This window comes from Netta rufina (assembly GCF_964035555.1).
Source record: "Netta rufina genome assembly, chromosome: 1".
Classification (NCBI taxonomy): domain Eukaryota; kingdom Metazoa; phylum Chordata; class Aves; order Anseriformes; family Anatidae; genus Netta; species Netta rufina.
The window spans coordinates 143068611-143094147 of record NC_140123.1 but is presented as its reverse complement, the minus strand read 5'-3'; the positions used below and the strand labels follow the sequence as shown (position 1 = coordinate 143094147).

Sequence of the window (25537 nt, the reverse complement as noted above, 5' to 3'; positions counted from 1 at the left end):
AGTCTTAACGATACAGGAAAGGCAGAAATATTCGGTAGTTCTCTTTTGTGTTTAGAAACAAGCCAGATGATGTAATCATGCCTCCTGGGGATGCAGAAGTACTTTCCAACCCTCCCAAGTAACTAAGAAAGATGTTAAACAGCAACCACAAAGAATTTTTTTTTAAAAAAGCATGCCTAGATAGCACCAGTTATGCAGAAGAGAGTTTTGTGAGATGAGTGTCCTTCTCTTGCTAGCTTGTCATAAGTGTTTGTGCACTAAGGAACTTTGAGTCTACAGGAGAGTTAACTCAATTGTAGGGCAAGATAACCTGGGTAATTGCGATCCAGCTTGTTTGATAGTAGAGGCAAATCGTGTGAAAGTTTGATATTGTATTCAACTTGTACAGAAGGAAAAAGGATATACTGTATTGTGCCTAGTATAATGTGAGGCTTTTTTTTGGCTTTTTATTTCAGAAAATATTAATCAGAAACATGAATTGCTTTATATGCTATCCTGCTTGAGCAGATTTATTGTCATCTACAGCTCTTTACTAGCTCCTGTAGAATGGTCTGGTGCCTGGGATTAGTTTGTGCTATAGCTGGATCTGGCATAGATCTGGAGCATTAGAGCTGGAACCATCCAAGCTAGGGTCAACCTGTTGACTGCTGCTGAAAGAGTTCTTTGCCTGTGTCATTTCTTGAGACCAAAGCTGGCTTAAAATAGAGGTACAAAAGACCATTGCAAGCCTGGAGAACAGAATATATGACAGGTAGCCTGTGATGAAAGGCAGGTGGGCCATGAGGCTATGCATGTGGCTAAGGGAGTATGTAAGGACTAAATTTTTTTTAACAAAAATCTGTTGATTTTATTTGTAGAGGTAGCAAAAGTAAGAGCAGATCATTTAACTTTGTGTGCCACAAGGTGAAACTAGCCTCAGTATATCCAATATGGTTAAGTCTCGATTCTAATCAATGTGGTCATATGGCAGGTAGTTTTGTCTGGCAAGTTTGCATTGATTTGACATAAAATAGTAGATAAAGGTAACTATAATCAGTTATAATCCATAACTATAATTGGGTCTTTTTTAAAGTCTAGATACAATACAAATGAAGTACAGTTTATGAGCATTAAGAACTACACAAATGGAAGGCAATAATCCTGAAATGGATTTAAGAGTGCTAATGAAAATAGAGCTGAACAGGAGCTTGATGTGGGGCATAGCAGCTCTACATTCATGACAGGAGCAGAGCTGTGTTTGTAAGATTAATTAGTTCAATACCAGAATAACTTGGGAAATAAGCTTTTTTGTAGCTGAGAAATCCAGAAAATCTGGACCGTGCACAGGCAAAGAGCCATAAAAATTATGAAAACACTACAAAAAAAAAAAAAAGCCTTCTAATAGGAAACTAAGAGAATCTTGATTCAGACTTATTAAGAAGCAGAATCTACCTTTAAAGCAACTGTGTATTATTTCTGGAGGAAACATCAAAAACCTATAGCAGAAAGCTGAATCTAGGTAAGTTTAAATTAGAAATGAAGAGAGTAATATAACTTGCCAAGAGACAAGGTAAAATCTCCACCTCTTGAAACCTTCAAATGAAGATGTGGCATATTATATGCTCTAGTCAAGTACCAGTTACTGGATTCAGTGCAGAAGAAGAAAATTAATATAGCATTAGCCTTACAGAGGAGGCAACCCTGCATTATTTAATGATCCCTAAAGACTCATGAGTATGTGTTGCTCTTCCTGAACTTCTGAAATGTATTTTTGTACACCGGCAAACTTCAGTCACCTTTGGTGCTAGCTAATATTGTGGTTATTCTATCAATCTATTACAATGGAGATATAGTTAAGACTTAGTCAAGTATTTAGTCAAGTTATGTGTGTAACAGGCTTTGTTCAAGCAGCTCTGTGGGATCTGGATATTGACCCCAAAAAGTGGGAGTTTGAGATTCTAAAAACAAGGGTGCTCATAAAGATCTTGCCACATGATGATGGTAAAGTACATCTGCTAGTACTGGATTATTTAAAAAAAAATTAAAAAAAAAAAAAAAAAAGCTGTAGTTTCCCTGTACTGACTTCCTGCCTGCTTTTGCCTAGCTTCCTGCCAGAGAACAGCACACGTTCTAAAATCTCTCCAGGATATTTGTATATCTTCCTCTCTATGAACAATCTAGCATGACCTGAAGAGGCAATAAACTGCAGAGTTCAATACAGTGAAGGTGGAGTATCATTCAGATCCAGTCATATCTTGACATCACAAGTTTATTTTATGTAACAGATTCACCAAGATTTTAATGAAATCCCAGAGCCGTAGATGGTCAGTAGAGTTATGCAAGGCCTAAAATCTCTTGAGAAAGGCTGTGAAGCTGTACTAATACTACTGCAATTGCACGACAAGCTGGCAGGCTCTTGAATCATCTGAAGAACCTTCCTGTTTTGACTTTTTCTGTAATGATGACGTTGACACCATGCAACACAGAACAGCATGTGAAGGTGTTTTGTCCAGCTCTTGGTGTCAGCAGTGTGTGGCCTTCTGTGCAGGATCTTTCAAGTGTATGAATAATCGGAAGCACCAGAGGGCTGTGTGTGTGGCTCCATGCACATAATAATTTCTTGATCACTTGAAGATAGTGATGAATTATGAAGATCTGAATAGTTACAGAGGAGCCCACAGCATACTGTTACATGTGATGGGACATCTCTTTGTTAAGGGCAGACTTAAGCATATAAAATCTGTCTGGCTGCTAGGCTGCAGCTAATCCTGGCTTTCAGAACTATAGATTGCAAACATCTACAAAGATATCTGCATATTTGGAAGTAATGTAAGAAGACAGCAGTCAGAGACATAGCTGATATCTGAGTTAAATGCTGAACCAAACATTCCTCTTCTTCACGCTTCTACATCCCGACTGTCTGAGACAATGTGTGAAGAGGTTAGCCTTTTGAGAATGGGTTAGAAAGAGGTGTTGATTCTTGGTATATGCTGGAACAGCATGAGCACTAGCTGGTTTGGGCTGGTAAGTTTCCAACTCTTTCCAGGGTTTGCCTGCAACAACCTGAATTACATGCCCTAACAACTGTAAATGACTTTCTCACAGTGTAGTTAAGATTGTTGTATTCAGCTGGAGAAAGCTTGAATTTTACCCAGTAGATACATAATCAATAAACACATAGTAGAAAACTGACAGTTTTCTGTTCATCCAATTTCCAAGATCAGGAAAAGGAAACATACATCTTGCAGAAAATCTCAGTTCTCCATGCTACACTCAGAACCTGACCTCTCCTATTTTATTAATCAGTGTATTAGTAGTATAAAGTGTTTGTCAAAGCTACAAAGATATCTTACTACAGTTTGGAATTTGCTCTGTATTTACTAAGACCACACAGTCGGTGGGTTTTACTGCACTAGGATTACCAAATCCAGTGAGTATAGATAACTGCTGCGATAGCCAGCACCGATGCCGAAATCTTTAACCAGACAACATCCAAAGCTGAGCGTGGAGGTCCCTGCAGCCTGAGCCAAAGAGCCAAGCTTTTCTGCAGAAAGCTGTAACTTATCCAGGTCCTGCGTGGCTCAGACCCAGAAAAGAGTGCGTAATATGCACTGATTACTTGGTTACATTCAGTTTATTTTGTTCTGATCAGGAATGATGGCTAAGCATTTCAAAATTGTCTGGGAAAGAAAAGTCTAAGAGGAGAAAAGAACTTTATAAATGAAATATATATATTAAGAGAAAACATTCTGATTAATCTCAACAATACTTTAAATGCTTCATAACATAAAATACCAGGACAATCAAATCCAAAATAGACAGCCATTTCAAGAAGAAAAGATGTAATGCTTCATTGTGAAACATTTAGGTGGAAAACTTTCACAAATTTGGTTGAATCAACATAACTTTTGAGAGTTTTATTAGAACTCTATTTTTCCAACAGAATGATCCTGTATCATTATTTTATTTTATTTTTTTTTTTCTGACTAAAACTTCTGGCCAAGCTGTTATAATGCCCCAAGTAAATGTTAACAAAGCTTGTTCAGTATTTCATCATCAGATCTTACAGAACTTAGAGAACACTGAGTTGCTTGGAGGGAAACAAAAAAAAAAAAAAAAAAAAACCTTTCCTGTGAAATATGCATATGTCACAGTTGAGTCAAACTGGCAATAGCAACACCAGCACATATTTGGAAAGACGGACAGTTTTTGCTTCTAGAGTATTCTTCATTCCAAAACAGTCAAAATTGTTTCAGACAAGATTTCTAAACCTGGAGAGAGGAATGTGCTTACTTTGTAATGAACCCGGATTGTGTATAGCCCCATTTGATAATGTTAATGTTCGGTGATTTAGAGATCATAATCGGAAAAGAAAATGGAGAATCACTGTTTGAATAGCAGCCCAAGAGAGTATTCATTAAGTTTATATCACTACTCAACAATGTGGTTCAGAAAACATAGTTCAGCACTTGGAAACACATTGGAAATTGTTTACGTTTTTTCATTATTTTTTTTAATCTTGGCAAATGTATCTGTAGGAGGGGGGAAAAAAAAAAAGACTACTGGCCAATTCCATAAAGACACTGAATGCATGCCACTGATGAATAGTACCATATATAGTTGATGCTGATTCCAAAAGAGATCTTGATTGGTGCTCAGCTATCAAATTTTACTCTGGCAAAAGCTCAAGTGGTTAGTATCTTACAGTATGTAGTCAAATGATGTCAGCCTCTGTGGACCAGCTGGGCCTGCAGGATGAAGAATTAAGGGCTTGTTATCGAAAATACCCTGTGCCTGTGAATAGTCAGGTCACTGGAATCTTAGCTGAATCACTGCAGTGGGTCTGAGCTTTTCCAGCTAGGATAAGGGATGGCTACTACTTGCTACAGGCAGATCATAAATGCTCTTGCACCTTTAAAACTGCATTTAGTCCCTCGGAGTGCATCTAGAAATGGAGAGGAAAGCAGAGAAAGCACTGCTTGCCTCAGCTGTATATTTGACAGTTAAATGAGCAAGCAGCCCATTTGGACTACCTGGTGTTTCTGGAAAGCTTGCAAGTCTGTACCCTCTGGAATATATCCTTGAGCTGACTGAGAAATCACAGTGCTGTGGAAGTGACAACTCTGTATGACAAAAAGGATTGCAGCTACCTGGAAAATGCACAGAAAGGACCTTGCTGGCAATTACTTTCCTTTGGGAATCCAAGATCCCTTACAAAGAAAGCAGTAAGGTCACGATGCCAACTAGCAGTAGTGTTCAGGACAAATGGTGTTTGTTCCATTCACTCCCTTCTATTCCAAAGACCCCCAGATTGTCTCTGTCAGTGCAGCATGGGGCTAAGCAATGTGCCTCGGAGATGTCTGAAAGTCCCTGAGGAACAGAAGTAGAGGCTGCCCCACCACCCTTTGCTCCCAAACCCCTATATACCACAGTCCTCTTTAGGAGGAGTTTTCAGTCTACTTGCAGTCGTGTCTTGACACTGAGGAAACTGTAAGAGCAGACTGGTCCAGTGCGAACCTCCGCTGTGTGTTGCAGAATGTCACACCCAGAGTGATTGAACTATCTGTCTATGGCATCCCTTCATCAAAGTCAAGAGGAGAAGGGTCACATGCGTCCCCGCGTGATGGAGACGTGGTTGCATGTGTCTAATTTACCTAACATCTGTCTCCAGCCCTGCCCTTGCTCTTGTTGTGCTCCTGTGCATATGCTGCATTCTGCCAGTACCTCCAGGGTTATCATTCATCTCCTCTTACTCATATCCTCGTCCATGGTGCTGTGTATTGTTGAGAACTCTGATTTGGTCCAGCATGTGATCTCGTGGGTTTATAATCCTTTTATTTTTAAGAAAGCAGTTCTGCAGCTACAAAGTGATTACCAAGTCCTGGTAGCATAAAGGAATTGAACAAACTGAAAGTTCTGCAAGAGGAGTCAAAGCTATTTATGCAACTGAACCAGAGTGGACAGCAACTTTTGTTATTCAAAACTGCTATCAAATCCAGGCTCAAATAAATAAGAAAAGTCAAATTTTTTTTTACACAGTACTGAAGATGAAGTTAATCATATCTTTCTTAATATCATGCGATCAGTAGAAATGTTGCCTTAGTCACTCTAAATGAGCTACCACTCCATGATCCCAAGCACTCAGAAGCACTATCAAAGTATAGGAGAAATTCAGGCTAAAGCCCCCAGCAACGAACAGCATTAAGTGGTGAATCTGCTTTGCACCACAAGAGAGGAGTCCCCCTTTCATAGAGCAGTGGCTGGTTTTGAGGAGTTCCAGATGTCCTCCAGGTTACAGGTTGAGGTATTACATGTAAATCATGTCTTTCTTTCCAGCCTCTGTGGGTTTGGCTGAAGACGCTAATGTCCTTGCTATTTCACACTTCAGATATTCAGAACTGCTTCTCACACTGAGTGGAGTTTTAAATCAGCAATTTAAGGGCCTAAAAGAAAAAAAGGTTAATACCTGTGTTGTTCTTAATTAGCAAGCCACAGATATCGTGTATAACTAAATCAGAGCCTGGAGTGTAGGTTTCGCAGGAGTTATAAAGTGATGATTAATCCTTAAATGAGGATCTTTCAGCTGTTCTTTAAACTCAGAGACTGCTCTCCCTTTCAGCAGAGGAAAGAACTTTTAAAAATTATATTTGCTGAATCTTTCTGGCAAATATGCTGGCCAGTGAAGACAAAAACTGTTGGGTTTTTAATGCCTCAAAATTAATTATGCTAGCATAACTGGTTATCTTTGGCATGAGTACAGAGCTTGAGGGACCAGCCGTGGCACTGCCCTGCTTGTTACCATGGCAGACAATTATGAAAGAAGTACAGATCTGGACTTGCATAACTCAAAAGCGGTTCTGAGCAGATTGCAGATTTCCAGGTTAAGAGTAACAGAAATACTCCTTTCTCAGAAGCTAAGATTTAGGATACAACAGGAACCTGACCCACTTGCAGGGGAAAAAGCAAAAAAGTAGTTTAAAGAGTTGCGATCAATGCTTTACTGGCTAATGGGTTTTCACAAACCACTCTGGAAAATTCATTTGACGTGCACTTAATCTGGTACAAGGTGGTAAAAGCAATCTAGGTATGGCACCAGTTTGATATTTTTAGCTTGGACTTTTCTGGCCTTATCTTCTATAGTTGGGGCTCAACATGCAAGCAAAAATGGTGAGCAGTTTCTGTGAGACTGCAATAAACTACTTAATCTGGATACGTTGGTGTAGCTACTTGCTCCTTTAGATAGTTTTACTTGGAACTGGGGCTTGGTCAAGCTCTGCAGTTAGCTTCAGAAGTATGACTGCTTGTAAATGCTGCTTCTAAATTGTGCAGGGTAAATAACACCTGGGATATGGTGACAGCTCTTCTACTTCCCAGGAGCAAAAAGCACCCATCTCAATAATCCCATGGATGCAGGGATTTTATGAGACTTTATGAGGAAATGGCGAGCAACAGCAACCATCTTTGTTCCATGCAAATATCAGCTAAATGCTCAGTAAGGCGTAGTGTCTCCTGTCTAGAAAGGAACTTTTTCAAAATTGTCTGCGGACCTGAATGCAGTCCAGTAGCTGAGGTACATTTAAACAGTGTGCCAAGCAGTGTGCTCTTTGCGTGTGCCAGATGTAAGCAAGCCATGATTTATGTGTGCAAATGCCTCTGTGCATACGTGCATGTTAGCTCAGCCGGAATTTAACATGAGGGCTTTTGAAAACTTGAATTCTGAGTTTCACTTCCAACACTGTTTGTTCTTTCATATTGGAACAGGCTCTGCTTCTGAAAGGGCACAGAGTGGAACTTTAAATGAAACCGAGAAGATAAGTTTTAGCTCAGTAACAAATGGAGGTGAGTGCTAGTGAGTCATCTCCGAAGTTTTGAGGGCAGAGGGCCGGACAAGAAATTCCAAACCATTCTTTTCACACCACAAAAATCTTTCTAATCTCTGACCATAACTATGGAGCTGTTCAAAACCAAAATCTGGAAAGATGCAACAGTTTATTTTTTTCAGAACTTAGCTTCCAAATACAGCTGCTGTGACAAATTCATAAACTTTTAACCCATGTCCAGTGATAGCGGTTACACATCCACATCTTCTGTCACCTCTGTGCAGCAACTGAGTGCTGAAAGGAACAAACGCACATGCATTTGTCGGGAGGTGAAAACACTCAAGTGGGGTAGCACTGAAGCTTATTTAAGGATTCTGACAAGGTGCCCTCCAGGTCTAGGGCAAGCAAAACTGGACAGAGAAAATGGGCTGAATTCTGCAGTGCACTGTGATGGCTGGTGACCTTCTGTATGCTTTAGCTTAGTCATATAGTCACAGATACTGTTTCAATCCACAGAGAAGACGTGGGTATACCTGATAGTGAGTAAAGCATTACACAGCTCCTAGTGGCTGTGATGTCTTGCCATCACGGTATATTCAACCCACGAAGGCTATTCCAGTCACGTGTCATCAGCTCTAATTGCCTTTCTTCGTTCTTTTGTGGGATTGCACGGTACAGCTTGAGGCGTCCATTTGTAGCTCTATTTGTGGCTTCTGAATTATACTAGTTATTCTGCTAATCCCCCTTCTGGCTTGAACAAATTCTCTCAGAAAGCAGCTATGGTCATCTATGTAGAAGAAGTGAAGCTACCACTGTGATAAGGTAGTGATTCTATAGAAACTAATAGCATGTGGTGGACTTTAGTAGTAGGTTAGAGGTTGGACTAGATGATCTTAGAGGTCTTTTCCAACCTGAGTAATTCAACGATTCTACCAACAAGAAAGCATTGTTTGCCAAACTCTGGGGGTTGCACCTTGTAGCTGTGCTGATCTAAGAGTCCAAAGCAAATGTTTCTGCTATGGGCCTTCTGCTCTCCTACACTCTGGCTTTCATAAGACCGTGTTCTGAGACAAAGTAGCTCATTAAGCCAAGGTAATTTAACAAAACAAAAATACCATTTCCTCCAACTTTAATAAGCTGAATAGTTTGATGGAAAGGTCTGTCAAACGCCACACAAAAGCAAGGAGAGATGTGTCTGGGAGCAGGAGGTAAGGAGGGAGCAAGGGGTTCCAGGCTGAAGAAAAGAGCATGACCTCCCCTTTTGGGGAGCAGCAGGCTGTTAGATCATCCCGATATGCAAGCTTTCTGTCTGTTAGTCATTACCTTGGACTGGGGGTGTCATAACAAAACCTTCATTGCTATTGTTGTTAACCTGATGACATAGAGGAAGCATGACTTGTTTCACATAATTTCCTTCGTGTAAACAGTGACTACAACTTTTGTGTTTCTGTGTGTTAGGGGCACAGCCAGTGACTTCTCAACAGGTTTTGCTGTCTGGTGAGAGTGCTGGGCTGGGAAATAAGGGCAATGGTGACCATGAAAATGACTACAAAGAGCGAGAAGTAATCTTGATGGAAAATATGCACTGAGAGACCCTGAGGAAAGGTGCCGTTAATCTCAATATACCCTTTCCTTTTACGGTCACCTAGGTAAAGTCAGTGCAGCAATATTTGATTGTATGTTTGTGCTAAAAAGTCATAAGCAATCAAGTTAAGCTATAAAAGCTGTTGTTGATGCAATGTATTTTCTGGACTGCTTATGTCACGTTGTCTTCTCTTTGTGGAAACTGATGAACAACTCATTTAGTTGGTAAAAGCTGTTCTTCCACTGGGAGTTTTGCCAGTATAACAACGCCAGCAACATCTTCACAGTATCATATATGAAGTGCAGGCTGAGATTCACCAGTAGCCCAGAGTGAAGCAGCATCTTTTATTTTGTGAAAAGCAGCTGCACCATGGAAAGGTTCCCTAGAAGAGGTAGCCTAACGCTGCAGAGTGTGGGTTTGGGTCCAAAGCTTCTAGCAGTTTGCAGGTGATCTACGCTGAACTTTTACTTCTAGTCCCTAACTTTTCACATACTCTTATGTGCATATTTTTATATTTTTAAGTCTCAAACTGGTCCCAGAAAACATACAAAAGGTGCCAAGCAGGAATTGCAAGCATAACATATAGAGTTTCACATTAGAGTCAAATAGATGTGCATGAATTCACCCAGTACTTTGTGTATTTGCACAGTGTAACTCTTGGTTACCTGGTTTGTGGACAGGTGCTCAGGTTGTGTGTGTGGAATGTCAGCAGTTGATTTACTGAAAACATTAAAAAATAGGTTACTATGTCTATGCAAGTTCACTACAAAGAATGCTTCACGCTTGCCTATACATGTTAACTCTTTTCTTTCTGCACCCTCTAACATTTTGCACAAAATAGCCTGTCTTCTGCAGAAGTGAACCTATGAAAACATCCACAGAGCATTAATTTCATTTACGCCTCCTGAAGGAGCTCATTTGCTGTTTCCAGAAGCCTTTTGTGACCCTCAGATAAAATACACTTCATCTGTGGTAAAATATTATTATTATTGTTGTTGTTGTTAGTCTAGTGTTTTCAGTGTTTTTTATTGGAACCTGATGTCCTGCCAGAAGTAACACCCTGAGAATCTTTCAACAACTGTTCCTGGGTGTTCTGTATATTACTGCTGTTTTCTCATGCACTGTCCCTGGGAACTAAATTCTCAGATTAGAAAAATGTCAGTCCTCTTCTATCCACGAAAAGAGAGAAAAAAAAAGGAAAAAAAAAAAAAAAAAACAAAAAAACAACCCACAGTTCAGGCTCTATACTAAAAGATTAGGCTAGCATTTTCTTCTGGTGACTTCTTATTTATTCGTGCTGCTTTTTTTTTTTTTTTTTTTTTTAATGAACTCCTTGAAAAACAGGTTCAAAATGTTAAATAAGTTTAGTGTGAAGGATCTTATAGCATTATACAAACATTTTGCTTAGCTGTGAATGCCAGTTAAAGGAAAAATGGTGGAAAATTGGACCCAGACATTCAGTCAGCAACTTTCAACCCTGCAGAGACAAAGAACCTTAAAGAGCTAACTTTATAATGAGGAGCTAAAGTACAGCATAGCAGAAATTAAAGAGAGGCCCAAATCCCCTTAGTGACAATTGTGTTTTTCAGAGATCTCCTGGGTGGATGTTGCTTTGAGAGACCTTTGGGAAGGGGTGTAGCAAATGAGGGCTTCCTAGGAGACTATGTTGGGGAAGCAAAAGCCTCTGGGCCAGAATAGGAATGGGAGGAGATTAAAGCAGAATAACCCTTTCTCTGACAATTTAATGCCCAAATTCTGCAAATATAGTTGTATTCTGAAAAGCACTCTCATTCGACCACAAAACACCCTCAAAGGTCCCTAGAGTGGGAAACAAAACTTTGTATGAACTGCAAGTTTCTTATGATTCTTTTGTTACTGCTTCTGGTGTTTATCCTGTCGTTTCTCACTTCAAGATGGCTGAGGGACAAAATAAGTGGGAACTGCTGATACGGAACAAATGCCCTGGACTTCATTTGGGTTCACTCAGTCTGCATTTTGTACTGCAGGTGGGTTCTTGTAAGAGTGCAGCCATAAAACTGTGCCCAAATGGACTCTTGAATGAGGAGGGATCAAAGAGTTGAGGAGAATTAAGTGTAGGGAGAAGTAGGAAAAAAGAAAGGACCGTACAGGATGGACTAGGCACTGGGTGCTTGTGTTTTGGAGTCCCATGGTTGTTGCAGTTGTCGTTAATTGATATGGGCTCAGAGAAGCAGCTCATACTAGCTCCCAGTTTTAGTTGTGTGCTTTGACATTTGCATATACCTAACACAAAGTTTGTTCAATTTTGATCGCACTCTTTTGATCACACTCCTTTTCTGGTTACTGCCTCCTGCAGCACAGCTCACTGTCATTGCAGCAGATCAGCTTTATGTGAAGATGTTTTGTGGTGCCTTTCTGTGCGCTCATTAGAGTCAGTTTCTCTGCAAAACTGAAAATAAATGCAAGTTTGCCCCTTTATGCTTATTCACAGTTTATGTCTTGTCTGAGCATCCTGATACCATGTTTGATGCTGATGATGAGATGACCAGAGAAGATGGGCAAAAGAAACTCCTCTCCATCTGTTAACATGATTGTCATGACCAGGGACTCTTAATCAATATTTACCTGACAGGAAGATAAATATTTAGGGAAATCATTACAATTTTTCTTCTCAGTTCTCGACCCAGGCACCAAATATTCTTGTTTTCATTGGGCCTTTTGAAAAGGCTTTACCTCATAATCTACCTTCTGCAGAAAGGCTGCCTCAAAGGATACCTCTTCTATCTCGAAGGCCTTCATTCAGCTATGCCTATTACATTGCCTGTAGTTGCGAAGCCTTTCCTCTCCTTCCCTGCCCTCCCTACCTTAATTTCGCACATCCTAACACCTCAGCTCCTGCGGCATTTAAGCACAGAATGTGAATTTCCCTCTGCTCGCAGGTATCAACATGTTAGCGTTGACTGTGTGTGTAATACAGGTGCCTTGGGCAAAAGGCAGACCCAGAGCTGCTTGGTAACAGATACAATATTCCCACAGTTTTGGGCCCACGGGATATTATCTATAATGCAACCAGGAGGATTCACAGAGGCCTACCTGCCCTTCACAACGCACCAGGAGGACAAGCAGCCCTTCAAAAGACACAGATCCTCCCAAACAGAGATTGTGATCAGTAAATCACAGCCTTCTCTTAGTCTCTGTATTTTGCTAGTCCTAAGACAAACTTCCCACAAGCGTTGCTCTTGTTTCTGCTGAATCTGCCTTACAATTACGCCCACTGGGCAGATGATAACAAACGAAGAAGCGCCTCATCGTGTGCTGGGCAGTGATACAGAATGCGTGTGGAAACGGCTGAGATAGCCAGAGCAGTTACTCAGCTAGTTGCTGTCCCCTTATTTCTCAGAGGGGGTGAGGAGAATGGGGCTAGAGGCATTGTCTTCTGATTGAAGGATAGCAGCATGCCATTGGGAAACAGCATCCTCTCAAACTGCTCCAGCCAGATCTGCAGCACAATGCACCCACAATGTGCTTCATAACAGATGTATGAAGTCCATGGACGTACATGGCTAATTGTACAGGGCTCATGGTAAAGCTGAAAATACGTATCAGTGCTACTTGCTCTTGCATAACTCTCTCGAGGTTTAGTTGGCTGAACTTTACTTTTCATACGTCATTTGATAATATGTAAAATAAAAAAAATGTGGCGGGGGTGCCCAAAAACATATGTTAGGCACACCAAAAACGGACAGATTGGGCTCTTAGATAGGAAAAAACAGGGAGGAGAGCAAAGGAAGAAAAAAAAACGCTTTTGGATCACACACAAAAAAAGAGGGCTGTTTTGTTATCATGTGCAGCCACAGAGTGATGGATTTATTTTTTTTTTTTAAATAGTCTTTGCTGTTGGCAGCTATGGAGACACCTTTCCCTGCAGCTGGCCAAGCATCTGAGTCAGTTGCTCCCACAGGAGAGATAATGTCCCTGTTTGTACATTGTGCAAGTGAGGCAAGAGGAAGTGCTTTAACACGACCCACTGGGCTCAGCCCCTGCCCCACCCTGGCTGTAAACACCTGAGTTCACCACCACCACCACGCTGGCCCGTGTCCGAGTCCCAAGCCCATTCCCCACCTGGGGTTCCTCGAGAACTGCCATCTCGCCATGGCCCAAAAAGTGTCTGCCCTGAGAGTGACCCAGCTCAGTAACTCAGAGTTGCGCTCGGAGGCTTGTGGCTGGAGGTAGCACGGAGGGGGCTGGAAATGAATCAGAGGACTGCTCAGCTCCACATCACTCACCAAAAGCTAACCTAATTAGTAGCCACCAAGCACTGTTGCCATCTGCTCTGGAGCTGCCTGTCTGAGCCTGGTCCTGAGTTCAAATCTCTGCATACAGATACAGATCTATAGCATGCCTGCCACGCTGTCCACATCAGAGATGACATTAGTTATCTTTATTTATTTTTTTTTTCAAGCTCTCAGCAGAACAGTTGTGCATTAGATGGCTCAGAGATGAAACATGCCTCTTGCTATACTTAGTAGCTCGGGCTAGGAGGAAGCGGAGGGCTCCATCTTCTCTGATTTCTGGGGACAGGCTTCCATGACTTTCAGTCCTCTCTATCTATTCACCCCATTTTGTTTACTAGCAGGCATAATCTGTCACTTGTGGACTCTGAGCCTTGCTGAATTTTTACCTGTGTCCCTAGGAAGGTAATAGGTCTCCGAGTGCTGATTTTCCTTCTTTCTTCCCGTGATCATGCCATATTGTGAGCTTTGTGGGATTCTGGCGTTTCTTAAATCACGGGCACAAAAGAAGAAAGTCAATATCCTTGCACAACCAAAGCAACTCAAAACAAGATGAGCTGCAGCTTTTCCTGCTGTGCTGCCAAGCACCACACCCCACTGGAGCCCTCTTCTGGGTCTGCTCTCCTGGCTGCAGGGCAGGAGGAGGGACAGGCCTTTAATCAGGGATAAGACTCACCTTATCCCTATTTTTTTTTTTCCTCTCCTTCATGATTTGCTTTCTATACGTAAGGATTTTGTTTGTTTGTTTGTTTTTCTATGAGGATGAGGTTTTTACCTCCTCTGAACGCGTGTTAGCGTTTTTATTTTGTTAGGCCCATATCTCTTTCCCCCAGGATCTGTGTAGCACCTGGGTATGAGTAGTTTTCTCCCTTGAACTCTGTTGCACCCTTGCTTCTCATCTGAGGAGGAGGGAAGAGGGGCTTCTATTGTGCTGGTGGATTTTGCCCATCCCTCTCTGGATCTGAATAGGCCAGCATTATTTCACAAGTGCTAAATCCACTCACAATGGTTTTAAAGGACTGAGCTGCTGAGCAAGCTGAACAGCAAACACCAGAGGGGAAACCACATTTCGTGAGCACTTCAGATTCCTTCAGACCCTACGTGGAGCCATTAAGAGCAAAGTAAAAGCCCTTTGACACAACTCCCTTGGGCAACTTTTTCACAGCCACATGCCAGAAATGGGGACTGGCTAAGGATTTGGTCCAGAATCAACTCCCAAGAATCTAGCACATGAAGATGAAAATGGAGTTCAAATCTGTTTCTATTAAAAGAGAGGAAAACAGCAGCTTATTATATTTTCTTGTGGCATATTAATTCTTTGCTGGATGTCTCTCTGATCAGTGTGGATTGCCAGTTGAGGTATGCCGTGGGCTAAAGATAAGGAAAAACAAGCACTGGTGTTATGCAGGAATGGTTTGGGTTGTATTTCTGTTTGTATCTATTTTCCTTATTCTTTATTTTTAAGATAGAAAGAACCCAGACTGTAAATCTTATGATCTTCCCAAATCATCCCAGAAGAACTAGATCTTTTTCTAAGATGACCAGCCAAGAAAAATCCAAGAAAGGGAACAATTATTCCATTGCAATAAGATGGATGAGGGCCTGTCTAAAGGAGCTGCCATTTCTGTCTCTGTCCAGACTCGTGAAGACAGGGGACTTAATTCTTCCTTGGAAGAAGACATAATTGCGCATTCCCTAAACAAGCTCTTTCACAATGATCTGGGTTAGCTTAGAAACTCAGTAATGGAAGTTTCCTAGCCCAGACAGTCTTGATAGAGTGATTACTTTGAGCAGTTGCTTTGGTGGTGGTGGTGAGGATGAACCTCCCCACAGTCAGTGCTTCAGCTCCAGTCAGCAAAAATACGTAGACACAGCCTGAAGTCACACAGGGATGTGGAGGAACATTTAATCTTGAATCAGCTAAAAAAGGGTGCAAACTTAAAGTAGAATAGAGGCATCAAGAGCATGTGTGATCATTCTGAGTCAGAATTTATGTTTAATTTAATTTAGCTTGCTTCACTTTGGCTTTGGGGTTTGCTTCCTACACCAACATGGTTGAACATGACTCTAGCTCCACCAAGAAAGAGGTGCAAACACAGCTGTGTGCCTGTACTTTTGAAAGCTTGTCAACAAAATTTGTTTCCAATTGATGTTAAAGTTACATTCAACAGGGTAGGAATTGTGTTTGCTTCAATTCCTCAATTAATGTTTTACTTTACATTGTGTGAAGTAACAGAGTGCTCTCTGATGACTAAATACAACAATCTTTTAACAATTTCTTTTTTTTAAAAAAAAAAAAAAAAGGAAAAGTGGAGATTAAGACTTTAGTCAGTGAAAAGTACAGATGGAACCACAGACCACGCTGCTGCATGGCAATTCATGTATTCAGTCAGAGATGATCTGATTTTTCTTCCTGCTTCTGTCATTTTCTGTTTGTATGTTCTTGGATACATCAGTGGTCATTTAACTGCCTCTGCCTTGACTTACCCGTCTGCAAAATAAGCAGGAAAGCACTTATTTCTTCTGGTAGGGACTGTGAAATTAAATCCACTGATATTCACAAAATGCTTGGAGAATGAAGGACAACAGAACTTGGTTCTCACAGAAGTCCCGTGTACGTATTATTTCAGTGTATTTAATTTCTGCGGAAACATTCCTTCAGAAAAACATAGGTTACAAAAGAATGGTTGATTGCCCTTTGACTCTTTTCAGAATGGTTGGGGCAGATGTTTTTCTCACATAACTAGGGTTTGTGGTGAGTTTGGGGATTTTTTCGTTTCCCCAAAAATACTACTTTGACTTGTGTGGCTACAAAGAGAAGAGTCCTGCAAATATGCATAAATATTCACAAAAATTAAAAACCTAAAGAAAAAGAAAAGAGCCCAAACAATCCACAAAACAACACAACATCTCGTTTTCTTGTTCTCATTTCTCTAAAGTAGCTGATAGGATTCCCCCAGAATTTCCAGCACTTGCTGAACCTTGACCCAAGAAGCTTCATGAGAAATTTCTTCCCTAAGGGTTATTTTGGATAGAAAGTTCTAAGATCCCGAGTATAAAGGTTTTCACAGCTATAATTATAGAATCACACAGCTGATTCATGTAATTTGACAAGGAATTATAACTTGCCTGCTTCAAAGGTGTGTGTCAAGGTGTATGGTAACTGGTGATGTGAATCTTGCAGCATCTGCACTGAGGCTATTCCATCATTCTGGTGTACAATTCAGAAGTTTCTGTTGCATGTTTACATACCTGGGGCGATCCAGATTACAGTAGTGTTAAGTTTCTTGGAGCTCCTTTCGTGTACTCCCTTCTCTCAGAGAGAGTTTTATAAACATTTGACTCACAAACCAGGGATGGGGAAATGGCAGTGAAAATACCCACATGTCCTTTCATACTTAGAGAAGTTCACATTTTTTTGTGGGGGGGTTATTGTATGCATGGAGCATCACCTGTTGCTGGCTCTCAGAAGGAAAGACATGACAAATGAATATGTATTTTTCAGAAAGAGCTGAGAAATGGTAGCTTGGGCTGAAGGCTTCAATTTTTACTGGCTAAATGAGCGGAGGAACTGTACCTGTTTGTCAGATGGAGGTGAACAGAGAAGCAGAGGCATGGCTCAGCTCTCAGGCATGGGATGGAATGAAGCCAAAGGAGGCAACTTTTTGACAAAAGACACAAAAATCAGTTTATCCATGGTTTAGCAGGTGCTTCACATTGTAAAGGACTCCCACACTCAAAGATGGCTTAGTGGAAGAGTTTGACATTGGCCAGCCAGGAGAAGTGTATGTTACCATGACCATAACCAGGCTCATGAATACTCACTAAATAAAACCCATGCGCTGTGCCATCAAATCTGTGATGTGCAGGTGTGGGAGACACTTGTCTGTATCTCAGTGTGTAAAACTGGTAAAGGGGAAGAGATGGGGCCGTTAAAGACTGCTGCTGAGGGGAAGGTTGCAGGACGAGGGGGAAGGGGCCCTGATGCACAGGAGGTGGCAGAAGGGCTGTCCTGGACTGGTTTAGTACAGCTGCCAGCTGACCTTGTCCTCTAAATGGGGTGCAGCAGCAATGGCTCACTGCCTCTCTTGGCAGGGCATGGGGCCACCACCATGCAAAGCTCAGAGCATCCCCTCAGCCTTTGGCACTCACAGGCGCCATCTTGTCACCTCCTGAACTGCTTCATGTCCTTCCTGCCCCCCCAGGAAGACCCATGCTTCCCAGGCCTGCTCCCTCTCCACTACCCCGCTTCAGTGGTATTATATTTATATAGTAGGCACAGAAATCTGTTATAAGTATTATGCTTTTGTAGCCACTGACCTCCGTGGTCCTCTCCCCTTACCTCAGGGAAGTGGCAGTACCCCTGTCCAACAGCAGGCAGTACAGGCAGGTAATATATTTCTTCTGTCTCCTTACTTTGTGCCCTGTTTTCTTATTCACTGGCCACTGCTGAACCATTTCTGAGCAAGGACTGTCACCAAAGAGCACAGTGGGACCTCAGTATGGGCCTGAGGCAGTATGAGTGTTCAACAACCCTAGCAAAGATTATGATATGAATTAAGCTGGGTTGCCCAGTTAAGCTGGGTTACTCTGAAATTCGTGCCACAACAGGCATAAAAAAACTTAGGTCTCTTCCTGTGAGCCTCTCGTGACTTCAGAGAAGACATGTCAAAGATGAATCTGTCTCCCAAGAGGTGCTCTGGCACGTAATATTGCTGTGGACCTATGTTCAACTGCTGGCAGGTTCTCACCAAGTCCTGGCAGGCAATGTTTTAGATACATCAAAGGAAATTGCTATTCTCATGGCACATCATTGCCTTTTCTTTCTGCTGCAGTGCTATCAGACTCCTATACTAGCCCTAAACCCAGTGTAAGAACCCTTTCTAACAAGAGTCCCTCATACTCTTGCATAGGAAGCCTTTGTATGCCTATTGTTTCAGTGAGACCAGATTTACTGAGTGGTCAGTCGGGCTAATTCACTACTTGATATGCTTCCTATCAACATCCCTTGCCCTTCTCTACCTTCACACCCAGAATTTCACTGTGGATGTGGTTTGCTAGCATGGGATCAGACTCCCTCTCTCACTAAGACATTGGTACTTGCCTTTTGCCACCCCACAACAAGGTGGAGTGCCAGGGCTGGATCAGCCTCCAGTACATAAAGCCACTGGTTTCTGTGGGATAACTCCAAGGATCTGATCAACTCCACTTGCCTCATTTTCCCCATATACCCTGAAATGTGAGGTTCAGCTGCTCAAGATGAGAAAATCCCCTTGTTTGGGAAGGGCATAAACGAATGTGCTCTCTACGTGGGAAGTCTGGACCAGTTAGAGCTGGTGGGAGGAATGTACAGGGTAGAGGAGAAATGCCACATCTGGCTGGAGAACAAAGGACCCATTAGTACAGGCTTAAGAAAAAGTCTCCTTCTTCTCAGTGTCCTGTCATCATGCTGTCTGTCTGCTAGTGTCGGAGTTACAAGTCTCTGGAATCAGCACGGGTAATGCTACACAGACTTTGCAGGTCACTGCAACTGAGGGAGAAGAGCACAGGATCATTCTCACTCCTAAGTGTGATAGCATATTTCATATCTGCCTGTCGACTGACTAGCGCTTGGTGATTCTTCACCTTAACCTCTAGCATGCCCTATAAAGGCTTTAGTCTTGAGCAGCAATCTGAAATCTTGCATTCTGAGTGATGTGCACTAGTGAAAGCAATCACTGCTACCATTTGGACCTTCCCTGCTCCTACTGCTGGCTACACCCAGACTTGGACCTTCAGCTGATTGATCTGAAGTGAGAGGCAGCTTCTGCTGGAAGGAGAGAACCTGCTACCTCTCCATGCTCTCCTGGCCACACAGACCTACCTCTCCTGGGTGTCAGCCCTTGTCTGATCCTGCCAGGAACCAGTTCAGCACAGCAGACCAGAAACCCTGACAAAGAGAGATGAGTTTTCTCTGAGTTTAGCTCCCTGAGAATCAGCTGTACCATGGTCAAATGAATGGCACAGGAGGAGGAGTGCACCCTGGCAGTGGGGAGTGGGATCATGCCAGAGGGGCTGTAATAACTGGACTAATTTTGTTAAAAACATGGTGAGTAAGTTCGACAAACTCTTGATGATTGAATTGCACACACTACAGTGATGTATGTCACAGGAATAATTATTTTAGAAGCACTTGAGATTTTCTTTCTGAAAGATTTTTGTTTCTCTCTCTCTCACTGCAGACTGGTGTTATACAAACACAAATCACACAGATTGTCCCAGAACCCAAACAACACTACTGAAGTCCACTGGGGCAGGGACACTGCTTGGCTGGTGATGTTATATTGCCATCATTCTAGGAAATTGCTAAATGAGGGTAAAGGTCCTACAGCACTAGAAAGCACAAGCTGGCTGTTGCTGCAGAAGCAGGCAAATAAGTGCCCAAGCCAAGAACTTGTAAGTACGTCACAGCCTTGAGGCACAAGCTAAAGCCGTGAAACAAAAAATTCAAAACCAAAAGTCTAACACACTCACTGCATTCCCTCATCAGGCCTAGACCAAAAGTGGGATGTGGGAGATGGGATTTAGAGCAGTAAGTGGGACTTTCCATTTGTTTTGTGGGCGTTTTAGAAAAATCCCTCCTGTTAGGCCTACAGCTAACTCAATCTGTCTGCATGTCTAAAATTTTCCTGCTGCTGACCTGGTCAAAACCTGAGCACTGGAAATAAATTATCCAATGATTTAAAAAAAAAAAAAAATCCCTTGCAAGTTGCTTATAAACCTGTCTTTATTTCTGCAGATGTACATAGCATTCAAAGCATTCACCAAACAGCTTCTGCCAAAAATTTTAGCATAGGGTCTGTTTTCCGGAGTGATTATTTTATCTGTTTACTCTTTTTACTTTTGATGTGTGAATGATTCCCTAAATGGTGATGTATTATTTCTGTTTCTCATCCCAGAGGATTGTAATTTTTTTAAACCAAGGAGTAAGAAACTATAAAAAGAAAGAAGCAACATACACTACACAGTCTCTTTTGCAATGTGAATGTGGATGGCATTCATCCAGTGCACATCCTTTAAACACTCATTTATGCAGAACATAACACTCATTCATGAATTAGAAAATATAAAAATGCAAACCTAATAAAATGCTGGAGCCATTTAGATTCAACACTAATCTTTGCCTCATTTTGCAGCGTTCATCCTGGGCTTTGACAAACCTAAGCTGTGGCAATAGCATGTGAGTGTTACTGACTTCAGCTGCCCACAGACTTTCCCCTGGTTACTGCCACTGCGGAGGGAGTGGTCGAACGGATGTCATCGCAGTTGCTCCCATTCAAAGCCTGGTATATTACTTTAAATCACCAATGAAATAGGGTTGTGTTAAGATGCCAAATTATGAGCTGCAGCAGCTGAGGTACACAGCTAAACAGATTTAATGGGTCTTTTGCTGCTGAAAAGAATGGCCCTGTATGGCTCTCTCTTTCTCACTCCCCCTGCAAATCTCTGTGCAAGGGGAGGGGATGAGAGTCAGGGGGAGTAATAGCATAAAGAGGTGCAGATAAATCAGCCAGAATGTGACTGTCAAAGCTGTACTACTATCTTGATTTGTAAGCCTTTGTTTCCTGAAGCAAAAAAGAATGGGTGATAGGACTTTGTATGTTTTTTCTTTTGTTTCTCTCCCAAACATGTTTTTCTGATCCCAGCTATCTTGGAATATACTCTGTTATATCTCATCACGTTATTGGTCTGCCTGCTCAGTTTCTTGTCAATGGCAGATGTTAAATAGGGGAAGATGAAACTTTTGCTTGGAAGCCACAAATAAAAACGTCTGGTAAGAAAAATCCATTATTGAAATTAATTTGTGTTAAAGTTTTATCTTTTAACAGGTAAGCTAATCTTTCCAATAAAAGATTTTAATTTAAGCTTTGTCTTAGCACTTGGCTGGCTAGCGCAGATCTGGCGAGGATGCTGTACAGCCTTGTGGCTCTTTTTTCCTTTCAGCCTCATTTCCCTTTAGCATCTCTCTGTGCAATTTGAGGTTCTGTTAGTCTTCCTAGAAGTCAAAACTGGAAAAGAGACTCCTTTGAAACACGCTGAACAAGAAAAATGTTGTGAGGGAGAAAGTGGATTAATGGGAAATACCTCTTGCTGGTAAAGACCTGTTCCAGGTTTCACTTCTGGTCAGTTGGCAAAGATCTTCTCTAATGCTCTAATGCAAGACACCACTTGCAGTCTGGTCAGCAACCATACTATTGCCTGTAGGGAGCTGAAAAGGGTTTTTATTTTTATCCTGCCATTGGATTATGGGATTTGAAGGTACCATTTTTAACTTGCATAACTGTAAATATTGTTACTGGTCATAACATTTTCCTGACCTCTTCTCAATGTTGCTCCAATATTTGTCTTTCTGACCTGCTCCAGGAGATGGCAAATTCCACAGGCTGATGACACGCTGGGCGAGGGAGTGCCTCCTGTTAGGGAGACTTCTAGTTTTGCTAAACCAGCTCTTGTTCTCCTCTTTTAGGAGGAGCACAAAAGTGGGTGACCGATCAATCATCCTTAGAAATGTCTTAAATCTTGATCTCTTCTAGCTCTCCACTGTGCTAGGCTAGAGGCTCATATGATTTTTATTCTCTCATTACCTCTCCAGCCTGGCTATGTGAGTGTTGTGTAAGAAATGCTCGTAGTTACGGTGCAACTGCTCTGGGACCCTATAAATAAAAATCCCTATTTCTGTACTGTATCACAGTTAACATTCGTAACTGTTCCTGCCACTCCAGCCAGGAGCTGAGGAGAAGTGGGTCACACGTCACCGCCCCAGAGTGTGCAGCACACGTTCCCACCAGCTCCTCGTAAACCCACAGCTGGAAACTTCCAGGAAAACACCTGCTCTGCAGGCAGTGCTCAGAGCAGGGACTCAACAGAGGCTTTTAAATTTACTTTCTACTGAAAGACTTCTTCCCCACCCCCCTCCATCAATCCCCACATCCCCCACTTCTCAAGTCATGTCATGCCAGGACCCTTTGCCTGTCCCAGCTGTGCAGCTGTATGCCATGCTCTTTCCCTCCCCTTCCAGCCCTGCATATTTTCTGGTCCTAAGAATGCAGAAATCTGTGTGCATTTGTGTGTGTTTTGTTCTTTCTGGTAGCTTCATCCCTGCAAGGTGTCACTACGAAAATCTCAGTAGCATGATTTTTCTTCTGGCAACCTGTTTAGAGGTAGATAGAAACACTCTGTATCTTTCAGCTCTAGAAACAGATCTGTATGCTCTTTTCAATATTATAACTCAAGGGAACATTGACCTTTAGGGCTTACCAACCTTTTCTGAGTATCGTAAAGACTGCTTTTGGCTGAAGGTTCCATGGATCACTTTTGGCTCTCATTTAATGTCAAAATGGGTTGAAAGAGAAAAGTCTGACGGCAGAAAAATCTCAAGTCCAGATTTTTCCATAGTTTATAAGCATTTTAATCTGCAAAGCTGATTTTTTCATCTATAAAACCTGGGATAAAAATCCAATATAGACCTGAAATTTTCCATTGTGCGGAAATATTTAATATCCAAGGAGTTAGTTTGGCTTTTTATTTAGCCTTTTTTTTTTTTTCCCTGTGCCCTCTCTCCCCAGTTTCTGTGTTACTGATTTCTATATTTTTTGCCTTTTTACCTAGTTCTAGAAAAGCCTAACCTCTCTCTTTCTGAGTGCTACACAGAATACATTTTCAACAATTGTCAAAGCCACCTGTATATTTTCCTCAGCTATGGTATCTCTTATCTGAACTTAACTGCTAGAAGGTCTTAAAAAATTGCTCTGCACCTCGTATCTTAGGGGACGTGAGCCTTATTTTCTGCAGGATCGGAGATCTTTGGTCCTTCTTTCTAGACCACTTACCTATCTCTGGGATAATGTGGTTATTCCCAAAGGTTTCTAATCTTACATTACAGCCTCTGTGACGTGGGCCAAAGAGTTAAAAACTGAGACAGACTTCCCCACTTTCAAGTCTGAGGGCTGTTAAGACCATTACAGACAGAAAAATCAGCTGCAGAATTTGGACACTGCTGCTGACCTTCCCAGGGCTGGAAGCTGTGACCCAGGCAAAGCTTCGTGGTCTCCCCTTCTCTGGAGTTGGCTGAAGTGCAAATCTGGGCTTGAACTTCTGATGTTTGACAGGTGTTTGTGATCTGGGCTTTTGATTCCATTTCATCTCTAACAGTTTCTTTTTCCAAAGCCTTGGGCAGTTGCCCTTTCCTAAAACACATGCTGAGCACAAGAAACACCCTTCTTAAAAAACACAAACACTCAGAAGAGGAACACAGAGAACTGAAAGAGCTTTATCAAGAAGTTTTGTTTTCTATAAACCCTACATAGGAAACCCTGGCCTCTGCGCTCCCTCAGCATTTTCTGTATTTATTTCTTCTCCTCCTCTCCAGATCAGGAGCACTTTCTGCCAAACAGAGAAAGGCTTTGTAAGATGAGGAACGGCACAGATTTTTGCAGCTTGTAAAGTATGTGCTGCCTCCTTCTGAGAGCTGAACTCTTAATTTCTGCCCCTGCTGCCTCTCACTCCCCCAAAAAGCAGCCCTTCTTAGTAATATCCCCCTTCTTTCCCAGACTCTTTCGGAAAAAGGTTCATAATAACTCCTGCCAGAAAAGGGGAAGAGATCCTGCCACTGGCTTTTCTTCAAAGGACAGCAGAGGAAAAAAACGGCACTGCATTTTCAAGTGAAATCAGCTGCGAAAGCTGAGGAGCAAGTGGTAGGAGGGATGGATATTTCCCCCAAAGCGGGGATCTTCCCTCCCACTTCCCCTTCCCCCGGGTATTTCCCCGAGATGGACTCACTTGCAGGTTGATGCTCTCCCCTTCTGAGGCCATCCTGCTGCCCCCAGGTCCCTTCCTCGGCGGACCACGCAAGGAGCAGGGCACTCTGTGTGCTCCTGCAGCCTCTCTCCTCGCTGGACCGGGACGCGCAGCTGCTGGAACAGACCTGCTATTCATCTGCCGGCGGCCGGCCGCCCGCCTTGGCATCAGCTGGGGGCTGAGAGGGGGTGGCACGCTGATTCTTCATTGTCCAGGCAGCATGTGGAACAAGTGTTCCTCTTAGACTTTCCATGACAGTTGTGTTCCTTACGTGTCGGCGCTACCTCCGAGCCCAGCTGAGCCTCATGAGCTCACTCGGGCTGGGACGCGGTGATGCGGACGGTGTACCAAGAGGTTCCTGGCATGGGCTGTGCGGCCACAGCAGCGATACCCAGCTCGCCCTCCCTCACCAGCACGCAGCAGAGAGTACGGATGAAAAACTAACGGGTAAAGAGATTAGGTCCAGAAAGTTGTGCCAGCTAGCTGCTGCTGCTGCAAGGAAGATATTGTTACAGCGGAGATGAAGTTTCCACTTCACTCTGTTTGTAGTCACTTCTTCTCATTTTTCTCCCCAGCCAAAATGCCCTTCCTTTCCCTTCCTCAACACATTTTCCAGCTTGAATTTGATATGGCTGGTCTCAGCTGGAATGAAATCCTGCTTTTCGCTGAAGTTAAAAACAACTACAAATGACACTGGAATGGAAATTTATACAGCCAGAATCAAGTCATACCGTAGAAAAATAAGTAAGTATTAGGTGAAATGTTCAGAAAAATCAGTGCAATTCTCTAGATTTCAGATAAATTCTGCTACTTTGCACTGCCTGCAGATCAGGTAGGCTTGTTTGGCTTTTTGAAGGACAATTTCTGCACAGTAGCATGGAAAATGTATGCTAAGTAATATATTCTGTTTAAACAGCTTAACCAAATGTATGTCCTAGTAGTCTAGCTTTATAAAAAGTGCTGACAACTCTGTCAGTAGACGATCTTGTCACACTGATGCTTCCCAGCAAAGGCCTAGGTTTGCAGTGATAATACCAAGTGCTTAG

The 25537-nt window shown here is 42.3% G+C and overlaps 1 protein-coding gene across 1 annotated transcript in view; it reads right to left on the bottom strand.

The window, feature by feature from the left end:
• The window catches only part of NINJ2 (ninjurin 2), a gene marked incomplete at both ends in the record, with an annotated part of 44267 nt that extends 19761 nt beyond the window's left edge, over positions 1 to 24506 (bottom strand). The window contains one exon of the mRNA XM_084297218.1: positions 24474 to 24506. Within this exon, the coding sequence (XP_084153344.1) occupies positions 24474 to 24506 (33 nt within the window). The remainder of the gene's footprint in view (positions 1 to 24473) is intronic.
• Positions 24507 to 25537: the final 1031 nt, after the last annotated feature.